Genomic DNA, 16,406 nt, shown 5'->3' with positions numbered 1-16,406 from the left:
AAAACTCGATTTTTATGGGTTGATTACGTTTGATATGGCATTTTTTCCACGTGACGACCACCTGGAAATCGAGTCTCTAAGACTCGATTTATACGCACCCTTTAAAAAACAAGTATAATGTTTTATAAGCACACCCACCTTCACTTCCTCTCTCTTTCTCTATTTTCCAATTCCCAAATTCTCAGGTCCAACAAACAAACACAAAGGCAACAACCATGTCCTCCACCACATCTCCCCCAATTCTCCCAATCTCAAACGCCACCGCCACCACCACCACCACCAATCGCCACCCCAGCTTTGGGTCACACTAGCCAAGTCACGTTGGCCTGGGTCGTGCTAGTGCGGCCAGGTCGCATGACCAAGTCGCGCTGGCCTGGGTCGCGCAACCCAGGCGGTGGTCAGAGTTTATTTTTTGATTTTTGGGTTTGGGTTTCCGATTCGAACAGTTTTTTTTTTTTTTTTTTGGATTTTGTTCTTGGGTTTTTTGGGACTTTGGAAGTTTGAGAAAGGAGAGTGGGAGAAGAACTGTGTCTGGGTCTCCAGACACTTAAAAATATTTGTTCAGACCCGATTAGAACATGAAAACCAACCCTTAAAGACTCGATTTATAATCCAAAATTGAGCCTCTTAGACTCGAAACGTTATTAAAAAATATAGTTTGAAAACAGTGCCTACTAATTATATTGTTTGGCAAACAAGGTTAATTTCCCATTTTGGCCGACGAAAACCCATTAAGAGAAATAACTGTAGCCTTTCTTCAACGGAATCGTCTTAGGCCTCGTTTGGTAGAATCGTTAAACAAATCATTTTCAGTTTTTAAACAACATTACACACTTTTTCACCCACATGTATCTCAAAAAACTACAAACAAAATTACTCAAACTCTTCTACCAAATAGGCCCTTAGTCTCTGAAACTTGATTTGTCTCAATATCCCATGAGAGGCGGTCTCTTAGATCGGCATCTAGCTTTTCCCTTTTTAGGTTCTTGCATATGGGTCTTGCGGTGTTTGTTGGGTTGAGTTTGCATTTGAAGGAGAGACTGAGACTGTGAAATAGGTTTTTGTATCGGGTTTTGTTTAGGAGTGGAAAAGAGTAAATTTTATCGGGTTTGTTTTGGGGAGAAATAGGGGTTGTTTGGTTTTTTTTCTTTTTTCTTTTTATCACTCATCACTCCTCACTTAATTTTCGTCATTCATCACTTAAAATACCCCAATTCCCTAAACATCACCCATTTGGCATCCATCACTCAGTTATGTTTTCAACCAAAAAAATTGGGACCCACACACTGACCCAATGTCATAAAACTTTTCTTTCTCCTTTTTTTTTTTTTTTCTTTTTCCGCTGATTCTCGTCTTTCTCTACCTCTCCCCTTGATTTTTCTTGGCTTTTCTCTTTATTTTTCCCCTGTTTTTCTTTGCTTTTCTCTTCATATATATTAAACTTTTCTCTGCTTTTCTTTTAGACTGTTTTTGGCAAAACAGTCCAAAAATCTCCACACCAGTCTCACCAGAATAGTATCAAAATCTAGCGTTTGAAGGTATGTCACCTCAATTGATGGGGATTGTTCATTGCCAAACCAAATAGGATTTATTTTTTATTTTTTTTATTTGTTCTCTCTTATGCATAGATCGGTGGATTGGGTTCAAGACAACTTGTTCATTGATGGTGGTGGATGGCTTTCCATGGTGGCCGCTAATTGGTGGGTTTGGTGGTGCGATGGGTTTGTGGTGTTGCTGCTGAAGTGTGGCTATAACAGACAAAGCCTTAGATGGGCAACCTGCAATTTTCAATGGGGTGCATGGTGGCTATTAGCTGCACTTGGGGCACCAATGGCCTGGGCAAATTTGAGTTTGCTTTATTTTTTTTATGATTGAGAAATCTGGGTTTGTGGGTATTGTTTGTGGTTATTGTTTGAATTAAAAAGGAAAGAAAAGAAGAAGAAAAAAAAATGAAGAAGACCAGACCAAACCCAGCGTGAAAGGGAAAAGAAAAAGAAGAAGAAGACCAGTGTGAAAGGAAAAAGAAAAAAAGAAGACGAAGAAGACCACCCAAACTCACCAAACCCAGTGAAAAGAAAAGAAAAAAATTCAAAAGTTGTGGCTGTTGCTCTAACCGTGGGTCCCTCAGTGTGTGTTTAATTACGAAAATGCCATTGGAAACTAAGGTTATATTTGGTAACAGTTTTTATTTTCTAATTTCAAAAACTTGTTTTTGAGAATATAAAGAGAAAACAATTTTCTTATATTTTTGAAATCAAAAACATGTTTGGTTAGTTGAAATTAAAAAGATAGTTTTTTGATGAAAAAAATAAAAAATATTAAAATATGTTATTACTAAGATTTGAATTTTAATGTTAACTCATTAAATGAGACATATTCATTAAATTAAATACGTGTTTTCATTGACTTTTGAAAATTAGAAACTGAAAATAGCAATTTACATGTTTTCAGTTTCTTTCACGAATTGAGTTTTGAAAATAGTTTTTGTTTTTTGCCTATTTTGGGTTGCCAAACAAGTTTTTTTAGTATCAAAAATAGAAAATTGTTTTTGAAAACAAAAAATAAGGGAAAAAAACAGTTACCAAACATACCCTGAGTTTTGGAAATTGAAAACACCTAAAATATATTTTCAATTTCCATAACTCATCACTCAAAAATCAGAAAATTGAGTGATGGAAACAAAAACCAAACAGACTTCTCAGCCGTGGGACCCACAAATTTTGAGTTATGGGTGATGGAAATAGAGTTATGAGCGATAGAAACACAAAAACCAAACAACCGTTATTGGGTTAGAAATAGTTACGGTGTTTAGGGTTTTATTTTTTTAATAATACTGATGTGAAAAAATGTGAGAATTTCAAAAGTTTCGGTTATATATATAGATTCGATAATTTATTTACATAATGTTAATATATTTTCTCCTAAAAAAAATCATATTTATTAAAATATATAATTCTTTATAACTTTTATGTTAAATGTATAATAAAAAAAATTACAAATATATTTCCAAAAATAATAAAAGTAGTAATTTGTTAAAAAAAAAAAAAAAGTTAAACAATAAATGTAGAATCTTCAAACAAACTTGTTACAATAGATTTTCTTTCTTAATTTGTAATCTATATATATATATATAGAGAGAGAGAGAGAGAGAGAGAGAGAGATTAAATTCTATAAGGACGTGATGTAAAACTCATGTTTTTCTCATTCAATCCCAACATACCACATCATCTTATCACATATTTAAGAATAAACACAATCGCACTCAATCAATTCTAACACTCATATATAAATTCAACCAAATTGGGAATTTATTGAGATGTTATTAGGTGTGGTAGGATGTATTAAAATTTAATTAAAATGCTGATGTGACAATCACTTATTAGATGGTGTAAAACATGGGTTTTACACCCCATCCTTATAGAATTTAATCTCATATATATATATATATATATATATTTTATATAAATAGGTAAAGTTCATAAAAAGTTCAATTAGAATTTGAAATTAGAATCCAATTTTACGCTATGTGTCTAAATTTATGTGAGGATCACACCATAATTATCCACTTAAGTTTGTGCTATGTGTCCACTTAAGTTTTTAAATCTGTGTTCCAAGTAAATTAATAAGTGCAAAATACTAAAAATCTAATATTAATGAACTATAAAATAAATAAAAAATAAATAAACAATCACATATACTCAAAAAAAAAATCACCACACAACAAATATCACCAAAAATTTTATCTTATTAAAAATTAGAAAAAAAAAATGATCATAAGTATTATTAAATTTAGGTAAGAATTTTAATATGTGACTAATTATGTTTACATTTAAAAAAATAATAATTTAACTAATTATTTTATATTTTTATGATAAAAAATGTGTTTAATTTTAAATTTATCTATACATATGCATGCATTACATGCTATTCTTTATTGTAACCCCGTACATATGCATGGATATACTTAAAAGATATATAATAAGATGCACAATATAATTCTTACATATAATTTAAATATTATTGATAGTCATTCTTATATATATATTTTTAAATATTATTAATAGTCATTCTTATATATATATTTTTTTAACTCTTTAAAAAGTCTTGTAAGAATATCATTAAGTAGAAAATGTAAATTGTCCATTTTTTAAAATTTTGTTATGTTCATTAATTCTAGACTTTTCGGTTTTTATATGCAATAACTCACTTGAATTAATATTTATGATGTGGTCCTACATTTGACTTCAAAATAAATAAATAAAACTCTCCCTAAAAATAAATAATTTAGGACATATGGCGCAAAATTGGACTTCAATTGTAGAATCTAAATAGATTTTCTCTAAATTTTACCTATCAATACACACTCACACACACATATAGATTTCACTAATTATTTATATTTTTATAATAAAAATTATGTTCAATTTTAAATGAATCCATGCATTCGCATGAATTACATGCTAGTAAAAAATATAATAAAATAAAAAGTTATGTTGCATCCTTGTTGCATGCATTTGGTAAAAAAATTAGATACTTATTGCAATATAGGTAGAATCTTCAAACAACTTTGTTAAAATAGGTATTCTTTCTTAATTTGTAATGAAAATTAAAAAAAAAAAAAAAAAAGAGTTACATTGCATACTTGTTGACAGATGACAACATGGAGAGAGAGAGAGAGAGAGAGAGAGAGATTAATTTAAAATGAGTTTGGTGATGAACAATATCAAATTAATTGTGTGTTTGGCAAAAATTATTTTTACCAACTTATTTTACTATTCAACTTATTTTTGCTACTATTCATGAGTCTCATTACACTTTTTGATACTATTCATGAGTCTTATTGTACTATTTCAGCTAACTTTTACTTTTATCTACAGTACTTTCAGCAAAAAGTTTTTAATTTTAGCCAAATAAGCGGATCTCAAACGGACCCTAAGTGTGGCGAGGTGCTATTCATTGCTAACTTCTTTTTTTGGCTAGTTTATTGGGCCTAATGTGGGGTGTTTTTTACTTGCTTATGTAAAATTTTGGCTAAACATAGCCTTTATTCAGGTTGGTGCGAGTGTTTTTAGTCTTGGAAAATTATAATATTTGTCTTTCTTTTAGTGACCATGTGATTGCCTCTTCCCATTCTACATATTTTAGAAACATGCTATTAGGCCAAAACCCTAAAGATAAGATGCCCACATCATGAATGAAACGGATTATACTTGATTATTTTGTTGTAAATATAATTTTGTTGTCATTTAACATTTTGACACTTTTCACTGTTTCAAACTTGATAATATTGTTATAAACTTAAAATTTAAATAACTAGAAGAATATATAGGCATACAAATCTATAGGAATTTTATTATACTTTTAACAATAAATTAACAGAGGTTTTTAAATAAATTACAATTTACAAGGTGTTGAAGTTCAAAAATTCACAATGTTGTGCCAAAGCCCAAAAAACAACACAAATGATTGAAATCATAAAGCGTTTGGGCTTCCTATAAAGGAGAAAGGGAGAGGCCTAAACCTGTTAAGGGTCCATAAGTAGAAACCCAGGTCTATGGATGGGCAAGTTTCAGGCCCCATTAAATAAAGGAGAGAAAAAGCCCAACCTAGCACTCAAAGGTCTAGAAAATCATTGGGGAGCCCAGGAAAATAACTAGGCCAGAATACTTGGGAATTCCCAAGGAGCCTCGGATTCTCCGGACGTGTAGCAAGGCTAGGTTTGGATTAAGACATTTCAGGATTAGGATCCCAACTTGCCCACCAGTTAGTATTTGCAGTATAACTTTTGACTCAGATGTCCAATCGAGATAATTCAAGTTGAGTTGGAAAGCTAACTTAAAGGGATACAACTTTGTAGTTTACCAAAGTCTGAATTCTAAAGCTAAATTGGCCAAAAACGTCAGTTAAGTGAAGCATAAAAACTTGAGATTTTCTTCAAATGGGAATTCAACTTGTAATAGGATTCCTTAACCCATTTAAAGGCTCTTTAGGAAAAAATTTAGAGGAGATCTGCTGTAGAACATAATTTAGGTTTTCTTAAAGTTTTTTTTACATTTTTTAGAGTTTTATTTGTGTTATGGCTTGCTAGGCATGGGGTGAAACCCAACCGTTTATTGGTATATTCTTAACAATTATTTATTAGTTTTAGTACTTATATTTTTATGTTTTTGATTGTTTTACTCATCTAGAAAAGTACTTAGTTCTGTATAAGTGGTGGGAGATGATAGGGTAGGTGGGAACACATGGGGCACTAAAAAAATCTAACTTTGTATTTATTTATTTTTACTGGGGCGTTACACACAAGGTTTAGGGGAACTTTTCCTTAAAAAAATAAAATTTAGGGGAACTCTTAAATGACAAAGTAATTTGTCCAAAATTTAAGAGCTGACAATTAAGCCCCTTGTGTGTGTTTGTTTCTCAAAGAAAAATAAGAATATATATACATACACACTAGCCTTACACCCACGCTATGTGTGGAAAAATGTAATATAAATATTTAATAAGAATATAATGTAAAATTTGTAGGTTAAATAATGCCCATGTTATTTAAAAATATTTTATATTTTTATAATATTTATGTGATGGAATGGAACACATGCAACCTTTACATTGAGTTCAAATTATTATATAAGTTTAGAATTGTAGCTTTTTTTAAAAAAAAAAAAAATTCTAATTATAAGTATAATTGGTGGATAGAAATTTAGGGGTTTAAGAATGTATTATTGAAATTTTAATTTTAAGGTAATCTGTCTAAAAAAAAAAAACTAATATTTTAAATATCTATCATTTATATTTGTGCGCACCCAAAATATGGCCAATGGGCTTGACTTATACTTGGGCTTACAACTTATTTGTATTGTGGGTTTTGGGTTTCCTACTATGGGTAGTCCTTTGCCCGGAGACCCAGTTGCACTCACTCTTGTCTTTACAAATTCCTCTCTTCCTCTCACAACGTTGCTCCCTCCTTTTCTCTCTTTTTCTCTCCAGCCTCCCCCCCTATTTCTCACTCTATTTCCCTATTTATAGCTCGAGATGAATGGCAGTGTTATGATTATTCCTTGTTACTAGTGGGAATGGGGGTCCAATTCTATCGTTTCTAAGTGGATGTTCCATTGGGAGTGGTGATAATGGCAGCGATATTCCCCAAGGCAATACCGGGCAGCCGAGACATGGTCATTCCAAGCAATCACATTCCCGTCCAAGTTGCAGTTGATCGAGAGAGGCCGGATTGGGCCTCAAAGTGTGTCTGGGTCAAGATTACAAGTCCAATTGGCATTGGGTCTGGCATTGTGGCACGAGGCTAGGGCCTATGGCCTAGCGAGCCTAGGGCCCTGCCTCATACAAGGAGTTGGGGTTATGGACCGTACCACAGGGCCGGGGCCCAACGCCCAAAGGGTTCGGGGACCCTGTATCGTACAATATTGCTTTTTTAAGGCCAATATTTTTAATTTTTAATGCTTATTTAGGTTTTTTTTTTTTTTTTGGTCCAAAATTAAATAATTTGGCCTAAATAAAGTTTCATATTTTTCAACCCAAAAATTAAGGAAAAAAAAAGAGGAACATGATTTTTTGAGCTAAAAATTGAAAAGGTTACAAAAAGAATTAATTTAAGGCTCAATTAGTCCAAAATGGACCGAGTAAACTGAATTGGACTGAATGGACCAAAGTAGAACTAAATGGGACTGAATTGAACCGAATAGGACTGAAGTGGAACTAAATGGACCGAATGTGATTGAAGTGGACTAAAATAGACCAAGTTGAATCGAAGTGGACCAAAATTCAACGCTGATATGTCTCAAAAGGTACGTACGCTTTGTTTATTTAGGCAAAAACATTTTCTAGAAATGAGTCATTTTCTAAAAAATATTTTCTGTAAAATTATTTCATTTTTCTTTGTTTGGTAATTACCTTAAATAAGTTGAAAAATAATCTTCTAACTTTTCTTATTTAACTTGTTGTGAGATAGAGTTGTTTTCCAAAAAAAATTAATGGAAAACAATCTCTAAAAATAAGTTATACTTTTTCTGTTAACCAAAGATAGTTTTCCTTTGACTTATTTTTATTTATACTACCAAACACTGGAAAACACAAAAAATTATCTTTACAGAAAGTTTTCTATCAAAACAAACAGATTCGTAGCAAAAATAAACTTCAGTTTTTAAATATTTTATAGATATAGAGGAGTAGTGCTATAGGTCTATAAATTTTAATACATTGACCTAACAAATTAATAAGTTACTAATCCTAAAAAGATAATTCAAATATTGAATTATAGTGGATTTTAATTGGCTTAATTGATAAAAAATTTATGGCCGAATCAGAAATTTGAGATTCAATCTTTATCTGTACTAAAGACCAATTAATATCTTTCTTTTCTTTTTCTTTTTTCTTTTTTTTTTTGTTTTTTTGTTTTTTGAGAGAGTACAAATTACATGATAAAAATAATTCATCGTGAGCCTAAGCTCTAGTAAAATTTTATTCATCAAAATGATAAAATAATAATAATAATAATAATAATTGTAGCCCATGGTCCAATTTCTAAGACAAAACAAGCCGCATTAAAACAAGCCACCTCTCTCAGTCTCTGTGACTCTGAGTAGGGTTTAACCGTTGAAGGTTGAAGCGACACTCAACCGTGCTCTGCTTGTTTTCTTCTTCTCTCCGATACTCCTAAATCTTAATCCTAAATTTGAAGCTCAAACCCACCAATCTAAACAACAATGCAAAGCCTCAAACACATAAAAACACAAAGTTCTTGTTCGATTTTACTAAGAAACCAAATTCATAGACTCAGTTTTTTCACAATATCAAAGCACCATTATTCTTCTTCAAGCTCCAAAAATGGCGGAGGTGAAGAATGGAACGACGCGTGGGAATCGGCTTGGCTCCCAGAAGACCTCTCGGCCAAGCACCGTGCTCCATGGGAAACCGACGTGAATTTCTCTTCGGCTTCAGAGGCGGTGGTTGTGGAGGACTCGGAAGCCAAGGCGTTTGTGGAGGACATGAATGAGAATTGGAATCAGAGAAAAGGGTCTAAGCCCAAAAGCCCAGAGAAGCAACAGAATGATAGTGATTGTAGTAAGGGTTCGCTTTATAGCTTGGAGAACATGAAGAAGGATTACAGGTTGAAGAAGCAGAGAATTCACGCTGGGTTGTGGATGAAGGAGATTGAGAAGGAAGAGGAGGCTAAGTTGGGGGATTCTATGGTGAATGGTGGAGATGATATTGAAAAATTGCTGGATAGCTGCTCTGAGTATGTGTTTCTTTTCTATTTTTGTTGTATTTTTGGATTATATTGTAATAATTGATAGTGAATTCTATGGTACTTTGTGAATTTATATGTATATATTTGGTTTGATATCTGGGTTATGTACTTGTTCTGGTATTTGGTATTGTGCGTGTCGGTTTGGTACAACTTATTTTTCAGCATTTTGAAAATGGGGTTGTTTGAAAAGCTTTACTTATTAGGAAAAATTGAAGTTTAAAAAAGCTGTATTTTGTAGCGTTTCAAATTGCATTGTTGATAATTGGCATGTGATTTTGGTATTTGGTATGGCATTCCACCTCCTATTTCTAATGGGGGTTTGGGGGTTAGGAAGCTAGTACCCTTTAATCAAGCTTAGTCAGGAAAATGGCTATGGTGTTTTAGGATGGAGGAGCAGTTATGGAGGCATGCAGTAGCCGAGAAGTATGGTGTGGACTGGGGTGGGGTGGTTGTGTTTAGGAAACTCATGGTTGTGGTTTATGGAAGGGTATTAGTAGGATGGGGTTAGATAAGTTGTTAGAGAACATTCATTTTGATGTTGGTAATGGTAGCTGGATTCTGTTCTGGCATGACAGATAGTGCAGTGATCAATCTTTGTGGGAGACTTTTCCAACCTTGTATGACTGCTCTTTAGATAAAGAAGTGTCGGTGGGTTCCATGTTGGTGAGTCAAATTGTGGGAGGAAGGAGAAGCTGGGATGTGAAATTTTTTCGAGACTTTAATGATTGAGAGTTAGAATTGCTATTGACAAAATGTGCTCTTGATTCCAATATTCTTTTAAGGGAAGGAAATGACAAAATGTGTTGGAGGTTGAAGAGGAGTGGAGAGTTTGATGTTCATTCATGTTATAGTGCACTAAGAGGTCCATGTGGTCTGACATTCTCCTAGAAGAGGATTTGGAGTGTTAACTGTTAAGGCCCCTCAATGAGTCTCTTTCTTTGGCTAGACCATGGCTTGGGGGAAGATCCTAATGTATGATAATCTCATTAAGCATGACTATAAGCTAGAAGGGTGGTGTTGTATGTGTAGGTGTAATGGGGAGACAGTTGATCATCTGTTGTTACACTATACTGTTGTGTCTGACTTTTTGAGTTTCGCCTCTAGATCTTTTGGGATTTTGGGATCCAATGGGTAAATACCTGAGAAGGGCATTTACCTCTTGTTTGGTTGGAGAGATTGGTTGGTAAGCATTCATTGGACATCTAGAATTTAGTCCCATTATGTTTGTTGCGGACAATATGGTGGGAATGAAATCCTTGTACATTGGAGGATACAGAAAACAAGAACCCAATTGTTATCTTTGTTTAGTGGTGCTTTATATGATTGGTCTCGAGCATGGGGATTCACTCATACCAGTTCCCTTCCTGAATTTATAGTCATTGTCTCTTGGTACATAAATTTGTTTCTCTTGTATTCTTTCGACTCCTTTGTGTCCATTGTACATGGAGTAGTCTTTTTGCAGTTAAATTTATCTTACTTATCAAAAAAAGGGATTTGAGGGAGGAGACAGAGATTTAATAGGAGAGAGCTCTTCCCTAGACTTGGGCAAACATCACAATTTGAACAAAACAAAATGTTTTGATACTGAGTCTGTTAATGTTAGTTAAAATAAAAGTTAAGAACATGGAAATGAGAAATTAATAAGTTTGCCTAATTGTGAATAAATGTTCTGGAAGCTCATTTAAATTGTTGCAACTATACAATTCATAACAAATCCTGAACAATAAAAAGAATTCCTTATTTTTTTTTTTTTAAAAATGGCTAACCTATATACAGTTGAGAATATGTAATATACCAATTACTAGCAAAGAATAGTTTCTAGATTGCAAGACCAGAAACTTAACTCCACCTCCCCATATTAACTAGGCTTCCTGAGCAACATCTCATCACATGTGAACTGAGAAAATATGAATATGTGGTGTTTAGTAGTGAAGAGAATCTATATGCTCTGATCTTGAGCTCATTAGAAAGCCAGCCACCTTCTTGTTCATGGCAGCGATAAAATTTTAAACAGTGTTCAAACAGATCCTGGCAGGCAATACTCAAAGATAAAATTTTCAAGATTTAAGTTTAGGTTGTCAGTGGAATAGTTAAATTAGAACATGAGCTTTGGAGTTACCATGCAAATGATTCTAGAAATTCATAAGCATAAACTTAGTCCCAAAAGGCTTTGTTTGTTGTTGTTGTAAACTAAACAACATTCAGGTCTACATGAAAACAAGAATACATTTAAATGAAGTTACATGTGTATGGTAAGGTATACATTTAAATGGGTCTTGAACCCACAACATCACCTTCTGTCCCATTATTAAATTATTTTTTTTGATAAGTAACAAACTTTTATGTTTACCTTTTTTATGTAGCAATATTGTATTAGAACTTACGGAGGCTTCTTATGAGTAAAGTTTTTGGGATTAATTCTTGAATGACTGCAGGATTTTTGACACTTCCAACAATGATTTGAACGACTCAAAAATCCCAGGCTCTTCTGAATTCAAAAACAAGCCTGATGGTTGGGAAACAACAGCCAAGGCTCAAGATGGGAATATATGGGAGATGTCACAGAGGGAAGAGGATATTCTCCTCCAAGAATTCGATCGTCGAATTGCATACAGCAAATTTCAGGTGTGCAAATATCTTCACATTCTCTTTGCTTATTCAAATGCAATATATTATTGGGTTTTGAACATTGTATGAATGAAGGAGACAAACTGAAGAAGGGAAGAGGTCCTAGATTTTTAATTTGTTTGGCTCTCTGTGTTAGTCTATGGTTAATTCTAATTATAACATATTGATATCATAGTTTGCTTGTTTAGCATTAAATGATCTCTTTCCAGCTAAAGTAGTAACTAGGAAAAACTGTTGGAATAGTAATACAAATGTTGTAAACACTAATACCCCCCCCGGCTTTTCTCTCTTTTTTTTTTTTTTTTTTGTTGTTGTTGAACGACCCTGATAAGTATGTTACAGATCTATAGCTGACCTGATTGTTTTGGGACAAAGGCTTTGCTGTTGTTGTGTGGAGCACAGCCATTGTTTCCTGGTATATTTTCCTGGCTGTGTAGTCAGCCTTATGCTGCTTGAAAATACTGAATTTGGTGCACAAAGGCACTGCAAATATCTAACTGAGGGTTTGCTAGAAATAAATAAAAATGCATGCTCATTTTGGACTTCACATGGATTTTTTAAAGGTTTTAAAATTAAATTTTCAGGATTCATATTCTAATGTCAATATGATACCAGAATTCAAGAGTATCTATAACCAAGTTCTTCCCCATTTTCATATTTGCTGGTGTCCTTTCTGCCTTTCTTACTGTTGGTTTTATGAAATTGGTATGCAGATAGCTAGTTTTATCAAGACACACATATTTAGCCGAAGGAGACCAATTGATGGGTGGAAATACATGATAGAGGAGCTGGGACCAAATGCCAAGAAAGGAAAGGGTAGTGTTTCAAGGTTACCTAGTCTATCTGATGCATCAACCCAACCCTTTAAGGAGGAGAAGACTCCACTAGATAGCAGGTTGATCCCCTTAAAGGGAAGGTAGCTCGGAGTCCAACTTCTCTCAGATATTCTCTTTTGCATATTAGACCTGCTGGAAAGGTTTATGGGAGCAAAAAGGTACATTCTGAAATTTGGGGGGCAATTCCTTTGTGTTTGATGTGGACTATATGAAGAGAAAGGAATATGAGTACTTTCAAAGGTAAAGAATGTTCGATTATCCAGCTAAAGTTTCAGTTCTTGAGAACTCCTTAGGAGTGGAAGCAAGCTGGCATGCCATCTTCTGCTTCAGATTTTGTAGCTGTTATGGACAATTTGTTCCTTAAATGATTTTCCTTGCAGCTCTTTTTTCTAATAGGGTTTCCCTTTGTATAATCTCCTTGAACTTGGGCTACGCCCCTCTATTCTTATTTTATTAATGAAATCTTTTTACTTATTAAGGGAAAAAAAATGATGATTGAAACTATTGATGGCCACTATCAATTCTAGTGATTTTGGTTCCCTGGTAATAACATCCTGTGGAGAACTGAATTTTGTTCTGCTGAATGCTAAAAGAGTGTGTTTCAGTGTATGTATTTCCTTCAGAACTGCAGTTCCTACTGTTGAATGAGATTTTAAATTTTTGTTTATTTATTGATAAGGCTTAATTATTCCAATTCTCTCATTGAACTTTGCCCTCAATTTAGATTGTAAAAATTACTTGCATCCAATGTGATTGTGATGTTTTCATTTGTTGTATTCATTTTCAACTCATTTAAAACTGACCTCACAAAAACATTGTAATTTGAGTTATCTACTTATCATTTAAACTCTTATACAACAACAACAACCAAGCTTAGTCCTGAAATTTTGGGGTTGGCATAATTTCAACTCTTACAATAAGAGAGACAAATTTACCACTGCTCATTCTTGGTATGATGCTTACTCCACAAGTACAAGTTCTTGTGGGGTGGGGGGCAAAGGGCCGGGGTTTAAATCTATAAGAGGGAATTTCACACACATATATGCTTAGGTTAGAGTAGGATTTTTATCTCAGACCAAAAAGAAAGAAAGAAAAAGAGAGACAAATTCTAGCTTTGTAACATTTCATGTTCCCATGTTATTATTGTATGTTTGCTTGTGTTTTTTCAAACTCAATAAAGAGTCAAGGGATGTATGCATCACAAAGAAAGCATTATTTCTGCTACCAATTTGACATGACGTAGAAGATACGGACTGCAGAGGTCAACTTATCATGGAGTTATGAGGTGATTAACATTTCTTTTATATAGAAGGACTGTTCTTATGTATTGATACTTTTAAAAATGTTTATTCCTGATTGTTTAGCGTTTCTAATGCAAATCCTGCTTGCTGCTCTAGTAATTATGTTGGAAGATGCTAGTGCAGTTCTTCTTGGAGGCACAGATGGACGGAAATTTGAAGCACATTTATGGGATAACAGTTAATCTTCTGAAGGGCTTACACAGAAAGGAAAACAAGGTGCACACACCTCTGTAACTGGGTTTAATTTATAATGCTTCTGTTGATAAGGTAGTTGGCTCTTTGGTTGAATCCAGCCTGTAGCTTCTGCCAATTTCACATCATCCCCATTTTTAATGTGAGGAAACATCAGGAAAACAACAATTTTTTTCACCATATGACATAGAACGATTTTTTAATTCTGAATTTGGATGTGCTCTTTAGGTGGCATTCATTCCATGTCTTTTGTTGAATTTTTAATCTAAAGTTTGATGATAGGGTGTGTGCAGACTGTTGATGCACACTGTATAGACTTTGTATCTTGTTTTATTTTATACAAGAAATTCAAGTGCATTTGGTAACATTATGTACAGCAGAAACCATGAGGAGCATTGGCAAGCTCAAATAAAGGTAGCTTCTAGTAAGGAAATTTACCTTGGAAGTTGGAACATTTTTGCGAGTAAGCTTAGCCAAGTTTTTATTTTGTGTGTAATAGATGAAAAAAATCTTACGAGAAACAAAGAGGTCAAAAACTTACTTTCATTTGTTTGTAATTTAGGTTCTGAGGAAGAAGCTACCAGGGCCTATGACATTGGTGCTATTCATCTCAAAGGTGTAAATGCTCTTACAAACTTTGAAATTAGTGACTACTTGTAGGCAGACTTAAAAGAATTAGAAAGTTTTCCGAAACCTAAAAAGTTGAGGGGAGAAATATATCTTCAGCCTCGACTTTGGATATTTCCACTGCAAGAAATCATAAGGCGCAGAATCTCGGCTCTTTTGCCTGACCATTCAACAGCAGTGCTGCCAAAGTAAAGGATGACAACACTCATATAATGGCTAGTGTTAGTAGATCAAGCTCAAATAACTAATGCTGTTGGGGAGCATGACTTGGAATCATGTAATTGATAGTTATAGCTTAGGGCTTAATTTTGTGTGCTTCCCTTTTATTCTTTTTCAATCATCCTAAGTTTCTTTGTAGAAGTTTGTACTCACCTGTACTGTTTTTGATAAGTAATAGTGGAGATAATGATAGAAACTTGTTTATTTCATGCTGAGAGCTTTTGAGCTCCCAGAAACAGGGAAATGGTTGGTTGTATAGAAAAGTATAAACGAGTTCATTTTTGTAGTTGTTGTTTAGCAATAAAATCAATTTTCAATGGACAGAATTTGCTTGGTAGATGTATTTTGACCGTAATATATATGCTTTGTAATGTCTTGACTCTTGACCCCTTGGTAAAATGTGGAAGAAAAAGCTTGTTTTTGTTGTTTCTAAAGAGGGGCAGCTTGATTTTCATATTAGATCACATTATATATTCTATAATGTAAGAGAGAAATCTAAGGAACAACATATAAGTATTATACCTAAATTTTGCCTTAATAATAAAAGCTTAATTTTAAAAGTTATGCCCCTAGTGGTCACACTCTCATTATGTGAAGTGGCTAATTTGCGATAAAGATTTTAGTAAATTACAAAATTTCTTCCACCATAAGCTGTGGTGGTTTAATTAAACTCCAAATTTTAAAAAGTGTTGATTTATACATGAACTCTTGAAATGTTTTAAATTGACACTCTAATGGGTCGCTATTAACTAAAAATACTATAATAGATTTACATAAATTATGACTAAATCACTAGAAAATTTATATTATATGAGCTCATGTTACGCTCAAATTATATCATATCATTATTATATAATAAAAATTGTGTCTTATAAGTTGTGATTGGATCAAGTAGTCACCCTCTCCTTTTGATATTATACTTAAAAATTTAATTTAAAGTGAAACTCTATTGCCAAATTTTAATTTTTTTTTAAAATATTCTGATTAAATTTCTAATACCCAGATTTAAAAAAAAAATTCACTAATTATTTTATATTATATTATTTTTATAATCCACCATAATCTTTTATTTTAATAACATATATTGGGTTGTAATGTTGTATATGCCATATGCACTATGTCATATACATTATAAGTATTATAAATTGTTAACCATAATTTTGTCATGTAACTTACTAAGTACATCAATTAACATTATTTGCATAGTTCACTGACTCTAGATGGTCATCTATTATTAAAGATTCAATAAAATAAAAATACTACTCCGATTGAAACTTAATTATTAAAAAATTAAAAAAAATAAAAAGAAGTTTTATTATTTATTTTAAATTATTTTAT

At 33.0% G+C, this 16,406-nt stretch overlaps 1 protein-coding gene across 5 annotated transcripts; it reads left to right on the top strand.

Annotated features, from left to right (window-relative positions):
* The first annotated feature begins 8,548 nt into the window (after positions 1–8,548).
* LOC115982840 lies at positions 8,549–15,277 on the top strand. 5 transcript variants are annotated; one of them, XR_004089751.1, is made up of 5 exons: positions 8,549–9,253; positions 11,701–11,890; positions 12,607–14,014; positions 14,127–14,246; positions 14,603–15,277. XR_004089751.1 is itself a non-coding variant. In XM_031105560.1 (3 exons), the coding sequence occupies exons 1-3, from the start codon at positions 8,721–8,723 to the stop codon at positions 12,811–12,813; spliced, it is 930 nt and encodes a 309-aa protein (XP_030961420.1). In that variant the 5' UTR covers positions 8,549–8,720; the 3' UTR covers positions 12,814–15,277. The 5 variants fall into 5 exon arrangements, 1 of the variants encoding a protein (XP_030961420.1); XR_004089750.1 differs by having other exon boundaries at positions 14,600–15,277; XR_004089749.1 differs by having other exon boundaries at positions 14,127–14,685; positions 14,785–15,277.
* Positions 15,278–16,406: the final 1,129 nt, after the last annotated feature.

Source organism: Quercus lobata, chromosome 3 (genome assembly GCF_001633185.2).
Source record: "Quercus lobata isolate SW786 chromosome 3, ValleyOak3.0 Primary Assembly, whole genome shotgun sequence".
Classification (NCBI taxonomy): domain Eukaryota; kingdom Viridiplantae; phylum Streptophyta; class Magnoliopsida; order Fagales; family Fagaceae; genus Quercus; species Quercus lobata.
Note: the sequence above shows the minus strand (reverse complement) of the source record. Positions and strands in the feature narration are given on the sequence as shown.